At 50.6% G+C, this 23,371-nt stretch overlaps 2 protein-coding genes across 4 annotated transcripts in view; one reads left to right on the plus strand and one right to left on the minus strand.

Annotated features, from left to right (window-relative positions):
* The first annotated feature begins 4,150 nt into the window (after positions 1–4,150).
* PRPH2 (peripherin 2) lies at positions 4,151–21,476 on the plus strand. The gene is made up of 3 exons (XM_070418589.1): positions 4,151–4,731; positions 17,588–17,834; positions 21,264–21,476. Exons 1-3 carry the CDS (start codon positions 4,151–4,153, stop codon positions 21,474–21,476), a joined length of 1,041 nt encoding a protein of 346 aa, XP_070274690.1.
* UBR2 (ubiquitin protein ligase E3 component n-recognin 2) overlaps positions 20,049–23,371 on the minus strand; it is a 143,571-nt gene continuing 140,248 nt past the window's right edge. Inside the window, exons 47-49 of one of the 3 annotated variants that reach the window (XR_011471873.1) lie at positions 21,291–22,546; positions 20,417–20,538; positions 20,049–20,328 (exon numbers count right to left, since the gene is read on the minus strand). The gene's annotated coding sequence lies outside the window, so the exon portion shown is untranslated. Of the gene's footprint in view, positions 20,539–21,290; positions 22,547–23,371 lie in introns of all 3 variants that reach the window. The other 2 variants (XR_011471874.1, XR_011471872.1) reach the window with 2 other exon arrangements.

Consider the following 23,371-nt stretch of genomic DNA (forward strand, 5'->3'; position numbering starts at 1 on the left):
GGAGGGAAAAACCCCTCTGGTCTCATTGCTTTGTTCTCACCCACCATCTGTGGAGAAATACGCTTTGCTTTTACTCAGGGACTTGGAGATCTTAAAGAGGGTGTGCAGGCACTGAATCTAGTGGAACCATGTGCATAAGGGAAGAAAGGTTCCAGGTTGGAGATTTGACCCACTTGCTGCCTGAGCCTCTTATTCTAATTATGAAGATTATTTGGTATTAAGTGCACATGAATTTGAAGACAACATCGGTTTGTTATTGAAACTTCTTGTGCTGCCCTGGCCGGTATGGCTCAGCTGTTGAGCGTCATCCCGTACACTGAAAGGTCACTAGTTTGATTTCTGATCAGGGCACATGCCCAGGTTTTGGGTTTGATACTCAGTTGGGGTGCATGCGGGAGTCAGGTGATCCATGTTTCTCTCTCATATCAGTCTCTCTCTCTCTCTCTCTCTCTCTCTCTCTCTCTCCCTCTCTCCCACTTCCTCTCCTGCTCTCCCTCCCTCTCCTCCCTCTCCCTCTCCCTCTCCTCCCTCTCCCTCTCCCTCTCCCTCTCCCTTTCTCTCAAAAATCAATAAAAACATATTTAAAAATTTTAATAGAGATAAATTATTCTCCCAAAAGGCTATAAAAAATGCAGCCTAAAGAAAACTAACAACCTAATTAAAAAGTGGGCAAAAGTGCTGGACAGACACCTCACCAAGGGAGATATACAGACGGCAAATAAGCATATGAAGAGATGCTCCCATCATATGTCCTCAGGGAAATGCAAGTTAAAACAACAACGAGGCCCTAGCTGGTGCGGCTCAGTGGATAGAGCTTCGGTCTGCGGACTGAAGGGTCCTCGGTTCAATTCCAGTCAAGGGCACATGCCTGGGTTGCAGGCTCGATCCCTGGTGTGGGGGCGTGCAAGAGGCAGCTGATTGATGATTCTCTCTCATTGATGTTTCTATTCTCTCTCCCTCTCCCTTCCTCTCTGAAATCAACAAAAATATATATTAAAAACCACAATAACAACAATGAGGTACTACTACACACTTATCAAAATGGCTGAAATATTGAACACTGACAACACCAAATGCTGGCGAGGGTGCAGAGCAACAGGAACTCGCATTCATTGCCTGTGGGACTGCAAAATAGCAGTCACTTTGGAAAACTGGCAGTTTCTTATGAAGCTAAACATAGTCTTACCATATAATCCTTAGGTAATTCACACAAAAACCTGCAGGCAAATGTTCAAATGCTCAATTTATAATTGCCAAAAACTGGAAGCACACCTCGATGCCCTTGACTAGGTGACTGGTTAGCTAACAGTGGCACATCCATATAGTGCTGGGGTGGGGAACGTCCGGCCAGAGGGCCAGACGAGGCCCATGAAATCACTTGGTCTGGCTCTGCCAAGGCATCAGGGGTGAGTTAATTAAATGTTTGACCAAATAAAACAGGCTAATTTTTAAGTTGATAATTTTGTATGGCCCGTGAATAATGTTAAAAATATCCAAATGGCCCCTGGCAGAAAAAGGTTCCCCTCCCCTGAGTGGAATACTATTCAGCGAAAAATGGAAATGAGCAATGAAGCCACAGAAAGACATGGAAAACCAGTAAGTGCATGTAGCTAAGGAAAAGAAACAAGTCTGAACCGGCTGCATACTTCATGATTTTAACTACAGGACATTCTGGAAAAGGCAAATTTATAGGGACAGCGGACGCCTGGGGTGGGGCAGGGAGAGGAGGAGCAGTGAGCGGGGGAAGGCAGGGACTGCTGTTAGATCAGCGAGACCATCCCGTCTGAGACGGTGGGGTGTGGGGATACGTGAAATCGTGCATTTGGTAAAACCCAACACAAGGAGTTAACCCTAATGTAAACCATGGGCTTCAGCTGGTAATAACGATGCTACATCAACATTGGTTCACCAGTGTAACAAATGTAGCACGCCACCACAAGATAAGGGAAACGGGTTGGAGAAAAGATGTATATTGGAACTCTGTCCTTTCTGTTCAGTTTTGGAGGGTTTGTCTTTTTTGTAAGTCTAAAGGTGTTTTAAGAAATAAAGTTTAGCCCTGGCCGGTTTGGCTCAGCGTTGGCCCTCAGACCGAAGGGTCACAGGTTCGATTCATGGTCAAGGGCACGGGCCTCGGTTGCAGGTTCCCTGGGCCCAGTGGGGGTGAGTGCAGGAGGCAACCAATTGATGTGTCTTTCTCATGGGGATACTCCCCCCTCTCTCTCCCACTGCTCTCTCCTTTCCACTCTCCCTTGAAATCAATGGGAAAAACATCCTCGGGTGAGGATTAAAAAAAGAAAGAAAGTTTATTAATTAAAATAATAATAAAAATTTACAGACTCAGCAAAAGTATAGATCTCCCTTTCCAGCGGTTCTCAACCTGTGGGTCTCGAACAATGAAAATACATCCTGCATATCAGATATTTACATCACGATTCATAACAGTAGCAACATTACAGCTATGAAGTAACAACGAAAATAATTTTGTGGTTGGGGGTCACCACAACAGGAGGAGCTGTATTGAAGGGTCGCGGCATTAGGAGTGTTTTAGTCTTTGTTTTCACTGTTTGGTGACAGGTGCTCAATCTGATGAATCCAGTTTGGTATTTTATTAGTTTTAATTTGCATTTCCCTGTGTTCTCCTCGGATTGAACATCTTTTCCAGATTGTTGGACATTTCAAGTTCTCTTATTACAACTGTTATTGACTGATTGATTTTTAGAGAGAGAGGAAGGAAGAGGGAGAGGGAGATAGGTAGGTAGGTATTGGGATGACTTTCTAACCAACTGAGCTATCAGTCAGAGCCTCAACTTCCCTTATACAAGTCATTTGTTCCTGTCCTTGGTCTGTTTATCCAGTTGACTATTGATCTTTTTATTGTGGAATTATGGGAGTTTTAAAAATTTGCTTATTCATTCTTTTTTTGTTTGTTTATGTGTTGCAAATATTTTCTCATAATCTGTTGTTTTTCAACTTGAATAATGATGTCTTTTATCCATAGAAAGTTGTTTTTTGTTTTAGTTAATCCTCACCGGAGGATATTTTTTCCATTGATTTTTTAAAAAATATATTTTTATTGATTTTAGAGAGGAAGGGAGAGGGAGAGAGAATAGAAACATCAATGATGAGAGAGAATCATTAATCAGCTGCTTCCTGCATGCCCCCTATTGGGGATTGAGCCTGAAACCTGGGCATGTGCCCTTGACCGGACTTGAACCAGGGACCTTTTAGTCCACAGGCTGACGCTCTCTCCACTGAGCAAAACCGGCTAGAGCTCCATTGATTTTTAGAGAGAGTGGAAGGGAGGGAAGTGAGACACATCAATTGGTTGCCTTCTGCACATGCCCTGACAGGGGCAGGGGATCAAACCTGCAACCCAGGTAAGTGCCCATGACTGGGAATTGAACCCGAGACCCTTCAGTGTGCAGGCCGACGCTCCAACCAGTGGTTCTCAACCTTCCTCACGCCGCGACCCTTTAATACAGTTCCTCATGTGGTGGTGAGCCCCAACCATAAAATTATTTTCGTTGCTACTTCATAACTGTAATTCTGCTACTGTTACGAATCGTAATGTAAATATCTGATATGCTCTATGTGTTTTCCGATGGTCGCGACCCACAGGTTGAGAATCGCTGCAACCACTAAGTCAAACCAGCCAGGGCACGGCCATAGGAAGTTTTACATTTTGAAGGCGTTTGGCCTGGAAATGTGCTCTGTGATCCGAGCCGACCTCAGCTGGAGCCCATTGCTCTGGCCAGCCTTGTCCTTTTGCTCCTGACTCTCCAAGCTGAGCCCAGGGTTCTGCTCCAGGGTGTCCATGGAGGCGCCTTCTGGGCAGGTTTTGAAGCGGGCATGGCTTTATCTAATGGGATGAACCTGGCTAAAGAGATTAGGAAGATGTCTTGTGGCTCCCACTTCTAATCTGCACCTTCAGGCTGCCCCTTCCTGGCTGGGAAGGAGCTGCAGAAACGGCCGGAGGACTGGCCCCTTCATGAGCTGGGACTGAGCTGAGGGGGTCCCGGGCGAGGGGGCGTCACCATGGGCAGCCCCCAGAGCAGCGCCCTTCCCGAGGCCCTGAGTGTCCGGCCCTGGGCGCGCTAAGGTCGCGAGTGGGAGCTGCGCGCCGGAGGCTGCCCGGACCGCACCCTGCACCATGGCGCTGCTCAAAGTCAGCTTTGACCAGAAGAGGCGGGTCAAGTTGGCCCAGGGGCTCTGGCTGCTGAACTGGCTCGCGGTGCTGGCCGGCACCGTGGTCTTCGGCCTGGGGCTCTTCCTGAAGATCGAGCTCCGGAAGAGGAGCGACGTGATGGGCAACTCGGAGAGCCACCTGGTGCCCAACTCCCTGATCGCGGTGGGGGTGCTGTCCTGTGTCGTCCACGCTCTGGCCGGCAAGGTCTGCTACGACGCCCTGGACCCCGCCAAGTTCGCCAAGTGGAAGCCCTGGCTGAGGCCGTACCTGGCCGCCTGCGTCCTCCTCCAGGCGGCCCTCCTGCTGGCGGCGCTCTGCTGCCTCCTCCTGCGCGGCTCCCTGGAGAGCGCGCTGGCCCTGGGGCTCAGGCAGGGCCTGCGGTTCTACCGCGACACGGACACGCCCGGCCGCTGCTTCATGAAGAAGACCATCGACCTGCTGCAGATCGAGTTCAGATGCTGCGGCAACAACGGCTTCCGGGACTGGTTTGAGATTCAGTGGATCAGCAACCGCTACCTGGACTTGTCCTCCAAAGAAGTCAAAGAGTGAGTGGCCCCCGCCCCGGGTCGGCGCCGAGGGGGCCTGGAAGCCGGTGTCCTGTCCGTCCCGCCCGCCCCCCCCCCCCCCCCCCCCCCCCCCCGGGGATGGTCGCTGTGCAGCACTTCTCGCTGTGATGCCAGGCTGTGCTGGGGGGACCTATGGAATTGCTGATGTTCTGACATGTTGTCTATAAAGGCGGCAACTTCCTATGGTCCAACCTAACGTTTGGCTATGGTGGGAGGAGGGTGTCGGCTATGTAGCTGTGGGACAGGAGTGCCCGGGGGGACTGTGGCCTTCGTAGAGCACATGTGCTGAGATGCTGACCAGCTTGTCTCCACCCAAAGTACATGGATTCAGCCCCGGAAGCTCACATTCCCTGGTTGGTTCCCTTTCTCCAGCCTCTGGGTCCTGAGCACCTACCTCAAGGTGTGTCCTTGGGCGTGGAGGGGGGAGCGGGGGACGGGCAGTCAGGGAGTCGAGGCCGTGGCTTTGGCTCTGCTGTTAGCTGGCCGGCAACCGGTGACCGTGGGTAAGTCACTTGCCCTGGGCCCTCACTTGCCTAACGGTTAAAGACACTGGAATAATCTTGGAGGTCGCCTCCTGGCTCTGTCTAGAGCAGCGGTTCTCAACCTGTGGGTCGCGACCCCTTTGGGGGTCGAACGACCCTTTCACAGGGGTCGCCTAAGACCACCGGAAAACACATATATAATTACATATTGTTTTTGTGATTAATCACTATGCTTTAATTATGTTCAATTTGTAACAATGAAAATACATCCTGCATATCAGATATTTACATTACAATTCATAACAGTAGCAACATTACAGTTATGAAGTAGCAACGAAAATAATTTTATGGTTGGGGGTCACCACCACATGAGGAACTGTATTAAAGGGTCGCGGCATGAGGAAGGTTGAGAACCACTGGTCTAGAGCCTGGCATACAGCAGGTGCTCATTAAATGTTTCCTTCTTAAATCATAGCAGTGCCACCTGGTGAAGTGTGTCTGAAATATTGTATGTTCAAATATAAAAGCCTGGGTGGGAAGTCAGGAGGTGCTGGTGAGAGAGAATCTCGCCTGGAGCTGCAGTCCCCACGCGTGTGACGCCAGCACACGGCTCTGCCCGTGCCCCACCGCCACGGGGAGAGAGCAGCCTGCCCGAGCCTCTTCCCATGTCCTGGCCGAGCGAGAGGTCAGGCGAGTTTCCTGTAAGGCTGGCAAGCCCAAGGGATTGAACAGGGTGTTGGGCACACTGGCAGCGGGGAATGGTTGAAGCCCAGACCACAGCACCAAGAAACCCTGAAGGCTGCACCTCGGATGGAAGGGAAGTCAGACTGAAGGTCACTGCTGGGATTCTGTTTTCTCTGCGGCTGGGGATTATTGCTACAAATCCTAGTCAAGGAGAGACTTGCAAACTGCTCTGCCCTCCCTCGGTGACAGGTCTGCAGGGACAGCACGGGAGGCATGGTCTAGGGAAGGTGCCCCAGGAGGGTGTGAAGCCAGAGGGACAAGCAGCATTCCTGGGATGGGGCCCCGGGGCGGGGGCGGGGGTGGGGGTGGGGGGGATGTTGTTGTAGAACCAGCCCTTGTGAGCTTTGCAACCCTGCCTTTTCCTGTCATTTCCCTCGATTGCCTTCTGCACAGGGTCAGTCCTTGGAGACTTTAAAACCTCTCTGTAATCCCCAAATCCCCTTCTGTCCCAAAGCGGAGAAATTCTCCAGGTTGCTCCACTCTCGTGGTCAGCACGGCCACGTTCCAGGCAAACATTAAGCTCAGTGCTCCACTTTTTAGATTTTTAAAAAGTGTCTGTTACACAAAAAACCAGGTGACAACATTAAGAGAAACAAAAACAGGAAAAGAAATTCAAGTCAGATTCTCAGTCACAACTAAGCATCACTAGCTTTAGTTTTTCACATTTCATTCTAGTCTTGTTAACATCTACATAATTAACCATGGGGTAATGACAACTGAGTGCCCATTTTGCAGTTTGCTAGTATAACTTTTGCATAATGTTCAAAATGATCATTTCCTCTCAGCATCACTGCGATATAATTAACAAATATAATTAACAAATAACATTATGGAAGGTTAAGGTGCACATTGTGTTGATTTGATACATTTATATATTGTAAAATGATTACCACCATAGCCTTAGCTGACTCCTTCACTATGTGACATAATTAGAATTTCCCTTCTATAGTGAGGGCATTTAAGATCTACTCTCTTGAGCAACTTTTTTTTTGCAATTTTCAAGTACGTAACACAGTATTGTTAACTGTAGTCACTATGATGTACATTAGATCCCCAGAACTTGTTCGTCTTATAATTGGACTAGAGGCCCAGTGTACAAAATTTGTGCGGGGGGCGGGAGGGGGGGGATGGAAGGGGGGAGGGACCTGCAGCCCAGCCTGCACCCTCTCCAATCCCGGACCCCTGTGGGATCAGGCCTAAATCGGCAGTCAGACATCCCTCTTGCATTCTAACCACTCGCCTGCCTGCCTGCCTGCCTGCCTGATTGCCCCTAACCCCTCTGCCTGCCTGCCTGATTGCCCCTAACTGCTCCATCTGCCTGATCGCCCCAGCTGCCTCTGCCACTGTGGCTTTGTCTGGAAGGATGTCCAGAGTGACGTCCAGAAGGTCGTTTGGCTGCCCGGTCTAATTAGCATATTATGCTTTTATTAGTATAGATGTTTGTGTATTTTGACCAATATCGTCCCTGTCCCTAAAGCCCCTGGCAACCATCAATCTAGTGTCTGTTCTATGCATTTGGGTTTTCTGATTCCACATATATGTGATATGAAACAGTATTTATCTAAAACAATTATGATCACCGATTGTGTAATATTCCACTGGACAAATGGACACACTTAAGTGGTCATTTAGGATGTCTTTCCCCTGCCTTTCCCTCTCTCTCTCTCTTTCTCTCTCTTCCTCCCCCCTCCCCTTCCCTTCGGCTACATTTCTAGGACTGGAACTGCAGAACTGCAATCCTTTCTCCTTTCCACCCCGCCCCCACAGTGACGTCACACCCGTGTTGCCAAGGGAACAGCCTGATAGGTTCCCTTGACAGAGAGGCGACATCATCATTTCACACAAACTTAAATTAATGATCAGTGGGTGAAACCGTGAGGGAGGTGAGCTACTTGGGGCTGTGACCAGAAAGCTTGGTGGGGCTGCCAGCGCCAGCCGCCCCCGTGCCTGTTGGTGGAAAGAACAAAGGAATGAACGAGAGAACTTGAGTGGCACCTCCCCCCTCACCACACACACACACACACACACACACACACACACACACATTTCTTTCTGTTCGCATTTTGACTGCTCACTTAGAAAGGTTATTAAGTTTACCTGACAAAGCTGGATCCCCAACATAGAAAGTGTGTTTATGTGTTTGAGATGACAAAGCACCGAGACGAGGTGAGCATTCGCCTTTTCTTCCTTTTTTTTTTTTAAGTCTTTTTTTAAAAAAATATATTTTACCGATTTTTTTACAGAGAGGAAGGGAGAAGAAGAAGGATAGAGAGTTAGAAACATCGATGAGAGAGAAACATTGATCAGCTGCCTCCTGCATACCCCCCACTGGGGATGTGCCCGCAACCAAGGTACATGCCCTTGGCCGGAATCGAACCTGGGACCCTTCAGTCCGCAGGCCGACGCTCTATCCACTGAGCCACACCGGTCAGGGCAGCATTCGCCTTTTCCTGGCGTTTCTCAGCAGCATCCTCCGGGCCGGACTTCTGAGGACACCGAGGCCAACAGAAGCAAGGTCTCTGGAGGAGGGTCTGTGCTTCTCGGCCGGTGCCTTTATGTTTTGCGTTTTCAACTTTCCTTACAGAGAATTCAAGCAGCCACAACAGCAGAGAGAGTTAACGGACACCCAAGTACCCATCACCCAGCTTCAGCGAACATTTTGCCTTTCTGGGTTCGTTAACGCACATCCTGGGCATGGTTTCCCTTTACCTGTAAATACGTTAGGAGGCATTTCATAAGGAGGGGGGTGTTGTTTTTTTCTTTCTTTTTTTTTTTTTTAAATATTTTTAATTCATTTTTTACAGAGAGGAAGGGAGAGAGATAGAGAGTTAGAAACATCGATGAGAGAGAAACATTGATCAGCTGCCTCCTGCACATCTCCTACTGGGGATGTGCCTGCAACCAAGGTACATGCCCTTGACTGGAATCGAACCTGGGACCTTTCAGTCCACAGGCCGACGCTCTATCCACTGAGCCAGACCGGTTTCGGCTGTTTTTTTTTTTTTTGTTTGTTTGTTTAACGTAAGCACAAATAATTATCTCAACAAAATTAGCATTCATATTATACCCAGACTGTTCAATATTCTGATCGTCTCAAAATGTCTTTTCCGGCTGGTTTGTTCAAATCAGGATCCCAGCCGAGCCCACACTCTGCACTTGGTTGCTTCTCTGAGTCTCTCTCCTCTATATCAGTTATCTTTTTCTGAAAAACAAACAAACAAAAAACATTTGTATTGATTTCAGAGAGACAGGAAGGGAGAAACATCCATGTGAGAGAGAAAATGGGCTGGTTGCCTCCGCGGGCACCCCAGCCTGGGATTGAACCCATAACCTGGGCATGTGCCCCGACCGGGAATGGAACCAGTGACCTTTTGGTGCACCGGGCGATGCTCAGCCAAACGAGCCACTCCGGCCAGGGCGGCGGTTACCTTTTCATGCCGTGAGTGTCTCGGAGAAACGGCCGCTTGTCCTGCAGAATTCCCCTCGCTCCTGAGTTAGGCACTGGCTGCCACGCTGCCTTCCCCCTTGTCCTGCCCGCTCTCCCGTGAGCCAGCTCAGGGCTGAGGGGCCATCGGATTGAGGTTTGGTTTCGGCAAGAGGTTCAGAGGGTGCTGCTGTGGGCACCTGACCGCATCACACCAGGAGGGCATGGGGTCCTCGGCCTTCTTTAACAATTCCTTCGGTATTTCCTGTTTTCAGGATGAGCAGAGCTCCGGTGTCTTGGGGTGAGAGGCAGACGGGAAGGAGCTCAGAGGCGCTGCACCAGGAACTCTTAGCCAGGGAGGCCTGGCCTGGGCTCCAGAACAAGGGGAGAAGTTGGCACCAAACTCTCACTTTACTGTCCTGCAAGGGGACCTGCTGGCTATAGGCATCTCTTCCTCTTCCTGAACAATTTATAAACATCTCAAGAAGTTCTACATGTTGGTTAGAAGCTCCCTGAGAACAGGCTCTGTCCCCCTCCGACTGGGGCTCCCTGAGGACAGGGCTTGTCTCCCCTTTCTTTTTTAAATATATTTTATTGATTTTTTACAGAGAGGAAGGGAGAGAGATAGAGAGTTAGAAACATCGATGACAGAGAAACATCGATCAGCCGCCTCCTGCACATCTCCTACTGGGGATATGCCCGCAACCCAGGTACATGCCCTTGACCGGAATTGAACTTGGGACCCTTGAGTCCGTAGGCCGACTCAGCCAAACCGGTTTCGGCTGTCTCCCCTTTCTTATGACCCCCTCACCACCTGCAGGACTTTATACTCTGTGGCTACCCCAAAAGGAAATGCTAATCCTGCACTTGCTGTACACCAGGTGCTCTGTGTGTATTACCCCATTTCGTCTCCGCCCCAGGCCTGTCAGGTACTATATCGCCATTTCTCAGATGAGGAAACTGAGGCTCACAGAGGTGGTTGCCAAGGCTCGATGGGGGTCAGGTGGGGACTGACTCATTAGCAGCTACACTCCTGCCTCCCTCCTCCGCTGCGGTGCTCGTTTCCGTTGGGCTTTCCTCATTGACTTACGGACTCACTGACTGAATTATGTTGGTTTCCCCAGGGGACTCTGACAGGATGATTTTCCCGTCGGAGGTGGCTGGGCCATGGGACAGTGGGATAGCACAGCGGTCGGCAACCGGTGGTCTGCGGACCCTGGTGGTCCGTGAGGTCCGAAAGGTTGGCGACCGCTGGGCTAGAGCACAGGCTCATCAATTAAGACCTCAGGAGCCTGGAGCCCTGAGCAGAGCGCGGTTTGCAGCCGGGGGCCCGGATATAAACAGCCAGCCCCCCCTGAGGAGCCTCTGCCCGGCTTCGTCTTAAGAGGGTGAGTGGGGCTGTCACCTGTGGTTGGACCAGGGCCAGCGCCGAGCAGACAGACTTGCTTCTGGGGAGGGAGGGTTCCAGAGCTGTGGCCCCAAGGGGTCCCCGGCTGGGGGGAGACACTGCCCTGTCCTCAGGGAGCCCCAGTCTGAGGGGGAGACACAGCCTGTCCTCAGGGAGCCCCAGTCTGGGGGGCGGGGGACACGGCCCTGCCCTGTAGGGACCAGCAAGGTGGCTTCTCCACTGGGGTCAGCAAGGTGAGGGAAGGCGCTGCCCAGAAGGCCAGCTGCAGGCTGCAGGCAGCTCCGACCTGGGGCCTCAGCCGCAGAAGCGCAGGCCTGGGTCTCAGGCAGGTCCCCGAGGCAGGTCCCGGAGGCAGGGCCACTCCGGCACTGGGTGAGGCCCGGCCCTGCCTTGGCCCTTCCCCTGCTGCAGAACCAGCTGGTGGCGGGCCAGGTCCCAGGGAGCGGGCCCTGCGTGGGGGGAGCCCCCTTCTCCCCAGCTGCAGCCCGTGCAGGTCTCAGCTAACCCACAGCCGCTGAGAGGGCAGGGCCCCCCACCCCCAGCTCTGGAGAGAGGAGTCAGTGCGGCTCACCAGTGTGCGACCCGCTCACAGATGCAGGCTCGGGGCTGACGCTGGCTCTTCCCACGCGGGACACTGTGCTGGTGGACTGGGCGCCAGGGCAGCCAGGCAGGGAGGGGCGGCAGCAGCCGAGCTGAGCTACTCCGGGTGAGGAGACAAGGAGGCCGTGGCGGGGCTGGTCTTGGGGTGGGAGACACTGTCTGCTCGCCTGCTGGGCTGCTCACCCGCAGTCAGTGGGGTTGGAGCGAGAACTTCTCCAGCGGCCGCTGCTTCGGACAAAGGTGCCTCCTTCTCACAGCAGCGCTCACAGCCTCCGCACAGCTGACAGGGCCCATGCACCCCGCTAGTGTGTCCCCGGCAGTGTGTCACCTTGTCACAGAGGCTCCCTGGGAGCGAGGAGCCTGGCTCACTGCTCTTCGAAGCCTTTCACACGGATCCCTTCATGTGATCCTTGTGTCGACCCCACTTCACAGATGAGGGAGCTGAGGCCCAGGGAGGTGAGGGGATCTACACGGGGGGATGGACGGGGCAGAAACCCAGGCGTCCTGCTCTTCTCAGCCGGACCACCTGTGCACCCAGGGCCGCCCCCTCCTCGGGCAGTGGGTCCTGTCCATGCAGGAAAGGTCGGTGTAGAAATATGGTGGCCGATACCCAGGCATGGATTGTTCTGGAGCCAAGGAGGCCACGTTGTACAGAGCTTCCTTCCTTCCTTCCTTCCTTCCTTCCTTCCTTCCTTCCTTCCTTCCTTCCTTCCTTCCTTCCTTCCTTCCTCCCTCCCTCCCTCCCTCCCTCCCTCCCTTCCTTTCTTTTTTAAATATACTTTATTGATTTTTTTTACAGAGAGGAAGGGAGAAGGATAGAGAGCTAGAGACACCGATGAGAGAGAAACATCAACCAGCCGCCTCCCGCACATCCCCCACTGGGGATGTGCCCACAACCAAGGTACACGCCCTTGACCGGAATCGAACCCGGGACCCTTCAGTCTGCAAGCTGACGCTCTATCCACTGAGTCAAACCGGCTAGGGCTGTACAGAGCTTTCTTAAAGTCTTACTCAGATGGACAGCAAAGGACAGTTCACTGAAAAGGAATCACAAATGGATTTTTCCATATATATATATTTATATATACATATACATTTTATGGTTTTCAGAGAGGAAGGGAGAGGGAGAGAGAGAGAGAGAGAGGAACATCAATGATGAGAATCATTGATAGGCTGCCTCCTGCACACCCTGTACTGGGGATCGAACCCACAAACCCAGCATGTGCCCTTGACTGGGAATTGAACTGTGACCTCCTGGTCCATAGGTCAACGCTCACTCACACCAGCTGGGCTGGATCTGTTTTTCAGTCTCAAGTTCTATTAAGTGAAAATACGAACGCTTCAGGACTTAGTGTGTCATTCTCGTGCAGTCTACATGCGAATCTCCGTACGTTCCAGTTTAGCGTATGTGCTGCCAGAGCGAGCACCACAGATTAGACACCAAACTCCACTCATGAGAGAAGTGAAAATTAAAACAACTGCGAGATACTATTTTTTTTAGTCCTCACCCAAGGATATGTTCTTTTTTTTTTTTTTTTTTTGAGAGAAACATCGATATGAGAAATATCAATCAGTTGCCTCCCGTACTCGCCCTGACCAGGAATTGAACCTACAATCTTCTGGTGTACGGACGACACTCCAACCAACCAAGCTACTGTGTCAGGACCCAAGATGCTCTTTCCATGGGTCAGCTTTCACTATCATCTGTCAGACCTGTGTGGGCTTGGCTGTGGGGAGGGGCTCTCGCAGGTGTGGCTGGTGGGTGTGCCTGCCCAGCCCCGAGGAGAGAGGCAGACGGTGTCTGGTGCGGTCACAGACGGACCCACCTCTGGCGCAGGAATGCATCTTCTAGGAACTTACCCTCTAGATAAATTTATACATGCAGGACGACACGTGCCTGTTTGTATTAACAGGAGACTAGGAAACCCCAAGCGCCCCCACGGGAACTGCACAGTAACCCCAGGAACCATCTGTGGTGGGGACACCATACAGCTCACCGAACACCTGAGGACACTCCCCACTGGCAGATATAAATCATCTTCAAGACATTGTTAAGGGCGAAAAGACAGTAGGATAGCCTTAGCCGGTTGGCTCAGTGGATAGAGCATCGGCCTGTGGACGGAAGGGTCTTGGGTTCGATTCCAGCCAAGGGCACATACCTCAGTTGCAGGCTGGATCCCTGGCACTGGTCAGGGTGTGTGTGGAAGGCAACCCATCGATGTGTCTCTCTCACATCAATGTTTCTCTCTCTCTCCCTCCCTTCCACTCTTTAGGAAAAAAAAAAAAAAGACAGTAGTGTATAATGCTGCCACTTAGGTAAAAAAAAAAAAAAAAAAGCAAACCAGGAAGAGTAACATTTATGGAACCCGTGTTTGCTTGTCCCTGCATGACGTCTCCCCAAAAGGTCAGACACGTTGGTCATAGTGGGGGGGGCTGGAGGGACGAGAATGAGGGGGAGTTTTATTGCACGAAGGAGATTTTACTTAGAAGCTAAATATGAAAGTCTACTTATATTGTCTTTATTTTTATTTATTTATTTTTATTTTTTATTTTTTTAAAATATATTTTATTGGTTTTTTACAGAGAGGAAGGGAGCGAGATAGAGAGTTAGAAACATCGATGAGAGAGAAACATCGATCAGCCGCCTCCTGCACATCTCCCACTGGGGATGTGCCCGCAACCCAGGTACATGCCCTTGACCGGAATCGAACCTGGGACCTTTCAGTCCACAGGCCGACGCTCTATCCACTGAGCCAAACCGGTTTCGGCTGTCTTTATTTTTAATATTTTTTTTTTAGTTATTGACTTTAGAGAGGGGGGGAAGGGGAGAAACATGATTTGTTGTTCCACTTATTTATGCGTTCATGGGCCGATTCTTGCATGTGCTCTGGCTGGGGGTCGAACACAACCTGGGCGTCCCCGGATGATGCTCTGACAAACTGAGCTCCCCGGCCGGGCGAAGGTCCTTTTTCGAGTGCAACGATCATTTCAGTGGATATTGTTGAACACGATTTCTATTTTAAACAATTACAGGCTTTCTATTCTTGTGTTGTAAAAGTCTGCAATTATATGGAATGCACTGTTCATGTGCAACTTAAACATTTTTTTTAAAACTCAAGATAACGGAGTCGACCAAGATGGCGGCGTAGGTAAACACCGGAGACCGCTGCCGCAAACAACCATTTCAAAAATACAACTAAAAGACTGAACGGACATCACCCAGAACCACAGGAAGGCTGGCTGAAGAGAGACTCTACAACTAGAAGGAAAGAGAACAGCAAATCGACGCTCAGAGGCGGCGCAGTGTGGAAAATACAAAGGTACCGAGGTGCGCGCGAAAGCGGGCTGGTGGCTGAGGGCGCGGTTGTCGTTTTCTGTCGGGACTGAGTCTCAGACTCTGGGCTCCAGATCCGGGCGAGTCTCTAGGGACCCAGACTCAAACGGGAGAAGCGGGATTACCCGGCATCAGTTGGAACCTGAGGGCAGCTTTCTCTCCGAGGTTTGCAGCGGCTGCCGGGGTTCTGAGAAGCAGAGCCTCTGGGAACGGGACTGAGCGTGGCCATAACTGCTCCCTCCGCCCGCCCTGTTGATCCCGCCCCGCCCAAAGCCTGCGCACAGCCATTTGCTGATCGCCTCAGGCAAAGGCTGGATTAGCGCCTCCCCAGAAGACAGAGTTTTCCGCACAGCTGATTCCTATAGCCAGCCGGCCTGAGGGTCAAATCCCCCTAGTGTTAACTACAACAATTAAGGCTTGGCTAGAACAAGACTGCGCACAGAGACCACAAGGGGGTGCACCAAGAAAGCATAAAAGATGCGGAGACAAAAAAACATGACAGAAATGGAGGATATGGAGCTAAGAATCGCAATTTTGAGGGCTTGCCATAAATTTGTGCAGAACCTCACGAAAACTAATGAGACCCTCGATGCTACGATAAAGAAATTAGAAAGTAAGCATACACGGACTGAAATAAAGAATATTATACCCAATAGCAGACCAGAGGAGTACAATAATCAAACCAAAGATTCGACAAAAAACACCCAATTGGAAAAGCAAAATGAAAAAAGAATCCGAAAGTGTGAAGATAGTGTAAGGAGCCTCTGGGACAGCTTTAAGCGGTCTAATATCAGAGTCATTGGAGTGCCAGAAGATGAGAGACAGCAAGATATTGAAAACGTATTTCAAGAAATAATGGCAGAAAACTTCCCCCACCTGGTGAAAGAAATGGACTTACAGGTCCAAGAAGCGCAGAGAACCCCAAACAAAAGGAATCCAAAGAGGACCACACCAAGACACATCATCATTAAAATGCCAAGAGCAAAAGACAAAGAGAAAATCTTAAAAGCAGCAAGAGAAAGAGGCTCAATTACCTACAAGGGAATACCCATACGACTGTCAGCTGATTTCTCAACAGAAACTTTGCAGGCCAGAAGGGAATGGCAAGAAATTTTCAAAGTGCTGAATACCAAGAACCTACAACCAAGATTACTTTATCCAGCAAAGCTATCATTCAGAATTGAAGGTCAGATAAAGAGCTTCACAGATAAGGAAAAGCTAAAGGAGTTCATCACCGCCAAACCAGTATTATATGAAATGCTGAAAGGTATCCTTTAAGAAGAGGAAGAAGAAGAAAAAGGTAAAGATACAAATTATGAACAACAAACATGCATCTATCAACAAATGAATCTAAGAATCAAGTGAATAAATAACCTGATGTACAGAATGAACTGGTGATTATAATAGAATCAGGGACATGGAAAGGGAATGGACTGACTATTCTTGGGGGAAAAAGGGGTGTGGGAGATGCGGGAAGTGACTGGACAAAAATCATGCACCTATGGATGAACACAGTGGGTGGGGAGTGAGGGTGGAGGGTGGGGTGGGAGCTGGAAGGAGGGGAGTTATGGGGGGAAAAAAGAGGAACAAATGTAATAATCTGAACAATAAAGATTTAATTTAAAAAAAAAAAAAAAAAAAAAAAACTCAAGATAACATGCATACAGTCAGGTGCGCAAATCTCAATGGCTTTTGACACATACAGACCTGGTCGGGTAGGGCATAGCCAGCCCGCCTGATGGGGAGGGGAGACCCGTCACTATAGAGACGTCTCCTCCTCTTGAATCTGAACCCACACGAACGGATGGTGTGCTCCAACCCAATACATAATAAATATAGAAATGCGGAGTTCTGTGGGTGCATCCATCAGGTGAGTAAGGAGTGCCCACCCAGCTGGACAGAGTTCATGTGGACGGTGAGCAAACTGTGAGCAAAGCGAGGGGCAAGCCTCATCCCCTGCACGGGCCCTGGCACATCTGTTGGGAAGAACTGATCTGGCCAGAGGGGGTCTTGGTCCCAAAGGGGGAGATGAATTTGGAGAGAGGGATGGTCACGAATACAAGGCAGAGCCCTGCCCTCCTGTTGCTCTGACCAGCCTGCCATGGTTCTAAGAAATCATTGCCTGCCAGGGATGATGGATGATCTCTACATTCCCCAATCTCAACCCTCTTGAGCAGGGGCGGGGAACGTCCAGCTGTGGGCTAAGGCCTGAGAAATCATTTGGTCTGGCCCTGCCAAGGCAGTAGGGGTGAGTTAATTAAATGTTTGACCAAATATAACAGGCTAATTTTTAAAAATAACTTTCTTTTTTTTAATAGTATGTTTTTATTGATTTCAGAGAAGGAGAGGGAGAGAGAGATGAAAACATCAATGATGAGAGAGAATCATTGATCGGCTGCTTCCTGCACATCCCACACTGGGAACTGAGCCCACAACCTGGGCATGCGGCCTTGATCAGAATCAAACTCGGGACCCTCAGTCCCCAGTCCGACACTCTATCCACGGAGTCAAACCGGCGAGGCCTAGCAGGCTAATTTTTAAGTTGATAATTTTGTATGGCCTGCAAATGATGTTATAAATACCCAAATGGCTCTTGGCAAAAAAAAGGTTCCCCACCCCTGCTCCAGAACATAAGTTCCAGCAAGGCAGGGGCACCGGCTCCCGGGGGTCACTGCTCCATCTTCAGTGCCTAGAACACTAACTAGCTGGCACATAGTCTATGCACAGCAAATATGACCGAGAGAGCAAATGCATGAATGAATGGGACTGTGGCGGGGACGGGAGGAACTGGCACCGGGTGAAAAGTCCGAGAAGCCCTCTCAAGTTGTTTATTTTTCCTCCAGCCGCATCAAGAGCAACGTGGATGGGAGGTACCTGGTGGACGGTGTCCCCTTTAGCTGCTGCAACCCCAACTCGCCACGGCCCTGCATCCAGTACCAGCTCACCAACAACTCAGCGCACTACAGCTATGACCACCAGACGGAGGAGCTCAACCTGTGGGTGCGAGGCTGCAGGGCCGCCCTGCTGAGCTACTACAGCAGCCTCATGAACTCCATGGGCGCCGTCACGCTCCTCGTCTGGCTCTTTGACGTAGGCTCCTGGCCCGGGGTGGGGTGCAGGGGAAAAGGGAGCCATCTGCCCATTTGGATTTATTGTATTTTATTTTCATTTTTTTAATTCTCACCTGAGGATATTTTTCCCATTGATTTTCAGAGTGGGGGGGGTGGGGGGAGAGAGAAACATCAACATGCGAGAGACACATTGATTGGCTGCCTCCCGCACCTGCCCTGACCAGGGTCAGGAATCGAACCCGCAACCGAAGTATGTGCTCTTGACCAGGAATTGAACCCACAACCCTTCGGTCCATGGGCTGATGCTCTGAGCAACCAGCCAGGGCCTATTTGGATTTAAAGGGAAGAAACTGGGCCTGGAGCACATGCCTCCCTCTCTCCCTCCCTCCCTCCTTGGAACCAGCCCTCTGCCTGGCTGTGGGTCAGGAAGGCCAAGGCTTGAACCCCAAGACCTCCACTTTCCATTTGTTTGTTTCTGTCCTGTTGCTTAAAAAATAATTTATTGAGGTGAAATTCGTAGGACACAAAAGCAACCATTTTTAGTGAACAATACAGGGGCATTTAGACCACTCACAATGTTACGCCGCCACCACCTCTACCTAGCCCCCAAACGCGTCCATCACCCCCAAAGAAAACTGCACACCCGTTAAGCAGTCTTTCTCCAATCCCCCAGCCCACACCCAGGCAGCCCCCAACCTGTGGTCTGTCCTTGTGGATTTACCTATTCTGGGCACTTCATATAGATGGAATCATGTATTAGGCGGCCTTTGGTTTGGCTGCTTTCACTTTGCATGTGTTAGAGCTCCAGCCTGTGCCTCCACTTTTTGGTCTGAGGTCTCTGTTATATGGAGCTGACAGCACTTAGCTCGGGGACCACTGACCAGGTATGGGTGAACAGTCAGCAAATGCGAGCTCTTTGGATTCATGCTTCTTTTGAGATGTCGATCACTGTTTACCTGCTATTCTAATTATTTGTGGCTTCATCTTATCTCGGCTGTAAGGCTGAATTCCTCTCTGTAGCCACAGGGCTTGGCATGTAGTAAGCTGGCAGTGAATGCTGAATTCCTTTATTGAAGAGATTTCACAAACCTATCGTGCTCCGGGCGCTGTCCTGGGTGCTGAATGGGGTGTGCATTAACCCTTTGCGCTCCAGTTTTATTTTTGGAATTTGAACAGTCTGGTCCGAATTGGAAGTCCTTCCTCTCTTGGTTGCAGTAGTTCCCTGGTGGAAATTGCCAATTAGCTCAATCACCAACTCAGCTCGACGTTGGACCTGCTACTAGCGCCTGGTCTGTCGAGTCAGCCTCGATGTTGGAGCGCAAAAGGTTAATGAGTGGCAGACCAAGGTGGCACAAAGGGTGACTTGGGCTCCTGCTTTGAGCAGACAACAGAAAATCCAGACTCCAAATTCCAAGTACAAAATCAGAAACACTGGGTGGGGGAACTTTCTGTCAGAGAAGATTCACTGAACGGTTCCTTCAGTCTCTCAGTCTATGGGAATTCTCACGCAGCGGTGCCCTTGGCTGACACCCCACTAGCCAGTTACCCGAGGGGGGCTGTGCTCCCTGAGGGTGGGTGGGGGGGGAGGGCTTCCTGTAATGTTGAGGCAGAGTCCTGGGAACCGTGGGTAGAATTAGGAGAGAAGCTTCCTGCTGGAAGGCTGGGCTCCACTGGCTGCCTCTCAGTGCAGCACCTTTTCAGGAACCAGCTCACTGTGGACAGGGAGCTCGAATGCCCCTGACGTTTACTTGAGGTCTTTAGTGGGCAGAGCTTTGTGATGGGCACAAGGTGGCTGGGTTAAGACAGGATTCTGCCCTGAGCCTTGCCCTCCCGGACTTCACAACCCAGTTAGCAGATGACATCTGAGCCGTGAACCTAAGGGAGCCATTACCAAGTGCAAAACTCAGTGCAGCGGGGGCCGCCTTCAGGAAAGCAGGAGGGGGCCACAGTGGGTACAGGCAAAGAGGACTTCCAGGAAGAGGTATGTTTCCCCACTGCTAAAGCTATTAAACTTTCCGTGGACCATAACAACATAAACTCTATTAGTTACTGTTATCATCTGCCATAATTATAAAATGCCCCCAGAGTAGTCATTTTCAATCTTTTTCATCTCATGGCACACATAAACTAATTATTAAAATTCTGCAGCACACCCCCCCCAAAATTTTTCCGATCTGACAAAAAAAAGTGTAATTTTGATTCACTCACACCAGACAACTATGGTTGTGTAGATGTTGTCATTTTTTTATTTGATAATCTAAGGGAAAAGAGGTCAGTGCCCCTGATCGAATAGTCAGATATCACAGCATGTTTTATACATTCTTGCAACACGTGGGTTGAAAATTGCTGCCCCATAGCATTCATTCAACAGATGTTTACCGAGGCCCTCCACCAGCCAGTGTGGTTCCAGTGCAATTTACTGGGTGAATGAGATGGAACAGGGTCGCCCCTGCCTCGGGGGGGCGGACGCTCTCCATTAGCGAGCCTAGTCCCCTCGCAGAGTTTGCTGTACCCTAAAAGGAGAAGTATGTGAGAGCAAACCAGGACTGTGTAGAAACAGTGGCTAACACAATGCAACAGACAGCTGAAAACAATACTCACCACTCTAATAACCGATTACAGCTGACACCTCTATTCACCCTCACTGTGCACCAGGTGCCACGGCCTCCACATACTGAAGTGTCACAGCACACACATGGGGCAGGCGATACTTATCTGAAAACCTGCAAACCACATGAGTCAACAGGTTTCCTCATCACATGGCTAAGAGCCAGAGCTGGGCTCGGACCCCAGACATTTTGGCACCAGTGTCTGCCCCAGTGACGACTAGTGAACAAATCCAAACAAACCACCCACTCACCCCCACACTACTGAAGATAACAGAAGTAGAGAAAACCACAGAGCATATTGTTTGCAGAAAAGGAGGTCATTGTAAAATTCCGCCCACCAAATAGCTACTGAATACCCAATGCGTGCCAAACCATGTGCTAGGAACTGGGGGGTATGGGATGGGGAGGGTTGGAGGGGGGGGGCGCAGGGAGAAGGAGCCCGGGCCTAATGCCCCCAGGACAGGAGAGACCTGAGAGGATGGGGGGGGAGGAGGAGGAGGAGCAGGGACAGGCACCACGGCGGGCTGAAGCTGAATTAACAGGTGAGTGTGGAGAGGAACAATATTTGAGGCAGAGAAAGTAGCAAATGGTACAGACTGGGGAAGAGAAAGGCTGGGGTGCGGGGGGATCCCAAAGAAGCACAGGGTGGCGGGAAAGGGAGAGAGGGGAGGTGATGAGGTTGGATAGGGGCCAGTATCTTGGGTGCCCCAGCAAGACTCATCAGACCCGCCTCATTGAAGGGCCCCGTCATGAACAGGCCAACGGCTCCCCTGGTTTCCTGACAGCCCGTCCCCGCTACTCCTCCCAGACCTCCACTAAGTCTCCTCTCCCCCAACCAGGTGACCACCACGACTGGGCTGCGCTACCTGCACACGGCACTGGAAAGTGTGTCCAATCCCGAAGACCCCGAGTGCGAGAGCGAGGGCTGGCTGCTGGAAAAGAGCGTGCCGGAGACCTGGAAGGCCTTTCTGGAGAGCTTGAAAAAGCTGGGCAAGAGCAACCAGGTGGAAGCCGAGGGCGCAGACGCAGGCCAGGCCCCAGAGGCTGGCTGATGGCCCCAGGTCCCCTCCCTCCAGAACACTGAGAAGTAATGGACTCCAAGAAATGCGGACACACACCCTTGTTCAATCTGAAGCTCCCGAGGAGGACGGCCACCTCACAGACTCTCCCTGATGGTGGGATGGAAAGTTTAGGGTCCCTAAAAGCATCTATCAAACATTTGTTGAATGAATGACTCAAAATGTGAGTGAATGAGCCCCTTCAGGCCCACTGCTCTAGCACATGGTCTCACGGTGGCCTCAGGGGTCTCTGGGGATGACCAGCCCACAATCTCTCTCTCTCAGGGCACCCATCTCAGTTCCACCCTAAGAGTACTGGCTACACCCGAGGGCTGCTTCCCTTTGCTGCGTTTGCCATTATAAGCTCCAAGAGGCTTCATTCTACATCCAAATGTCACCAGGTGCATAAGCACAGGAGTCTGAACAAAAGTACTGGCCATGTTATCCTTTTAAAAAATGCCAAGATTGACAGGTCAGCCGTTGTATTTGCTTAATGGCGGAAAGTGTGGGACAATTATACTCTTCTGAGGGTACCGGACTCTCCAAAGCAGGGAGGGCTCAAAAGAAGAATTCTCCAATGACGGGGCAAGAGCATTTAGAGACAGAGGATTGTTTCTCCCCACCAAGAACGCAGTTAAAGGCCTGCTCCGTCTCAGTCACGTGCCCTCACTTGGCCAGGAGTGAGCTACGGGTGGAGGAAGTCAAGCTGTTGTCATGTCCCAGCAGCACCCCACCCCGAAAGGTCTGGGTGGGCTCCTCTGGCTCTGGGGGGACGGCTGCCCTTCCATGGAAGAGGAGCAACCATCAGACGGGAGTCTACCCTTGGGAGACCAGGCCTCACCTCGTGGTGGGCCCAGGGAGGCCCGCACAGGTGGGCGTGTCAGCCCCCGTGGGCAACACTAATTGTCTACAGTGGAGGGCAGAGTCCTCTGGGAGCTTCTTCCTGTTTCTATCCCCAGACAGCCATCCTTCAAAGCAATATTCCTGGGATGCCTCTGCATTAAAGAGGATTCTTCAAGACAGCCGTCTTCCTGAGCTAGCACTGCAACAGAGGTTTCCAGTTCCTTCAGGAGAGAGAGAGAAAGGAAGCTTGTTTAGTTGAAGGAGAAAATGATTTCACTGCCGTCCTGAGTTTCCGGCGTGGAGAAAGCAAGACTTTTGGTGCTGCCTGGGGTGTGTTTTGGGGCTCTAACTTTCCCAGGCTTAAGACCCAACAAAGATGTTTGGACACTGTCAGATGTTGGTCCCGGGGCCCTCCTTCCTCTCAGGAGTGCTGAGAACCACGGGAAAGTGCTGCTCTAGGCCAGATGTGTAACTAAGCTGTACAATAGACATTAAAATTACATTGTATGAAAACCAGTTGTGTATAGTGTGAAAATGCCTATCTTAGCCCATTCAGCAGCATGTATTACAGGATCCCCAACTTTACTTAACATATATATATTTAATATTTTTGATTTCAGAGAGGAAGGGAAAGGGAGAGATAGAAACATCAATGACGAGAGAGAATCACTGATAGGCTGCCTTCTGCATGCTTCACACGGGGGATTGAGCCCACAACCTGGACATGTGCCCTTGACCAGAATCAAACCCAGGACCCTTCAGTCCGCAGGCCGGCTAGGGCTCTACCTAATATTTTTTAACAAAACCAAACCTGACACGAAACAGAAGCATTGTTCATGACCAGCGTAGCTGTGTTTCAACAGCATGGGAGCCACCTCCTTCCTGCCTTCTTACTCTCTTACCTGCAAGAACAGTGACTATCAATTTATCCAAATAATCTCAACATTTTGCTGGAGTCTGGACCACGGCTGAATTTACCTAATATTTCAATATATGGTATCTTACTTTAGTGATTTAAGTAAAAATTCCAAAGCATTTTCCCCCTG

The sequence above is a fragment of the Myotis yumanensis genome, unplaced genomic scaffold (assembly GCF_028538775.1).
Source record: "Myotis yumanensis isolate MYYU_CA2020_CCGP unplaced genomic scaffold, mMyoYum1.0.hap1 SCAF_6, whole genome shotgun sequence".
Classification (NCBI taxonomy): domain Eukaryota; kingdom Metazoa; phylum Chordata; class Mammalia; order Chiroptera; family Vespertilionidae; genus Myotis; species Myotis yumanensis.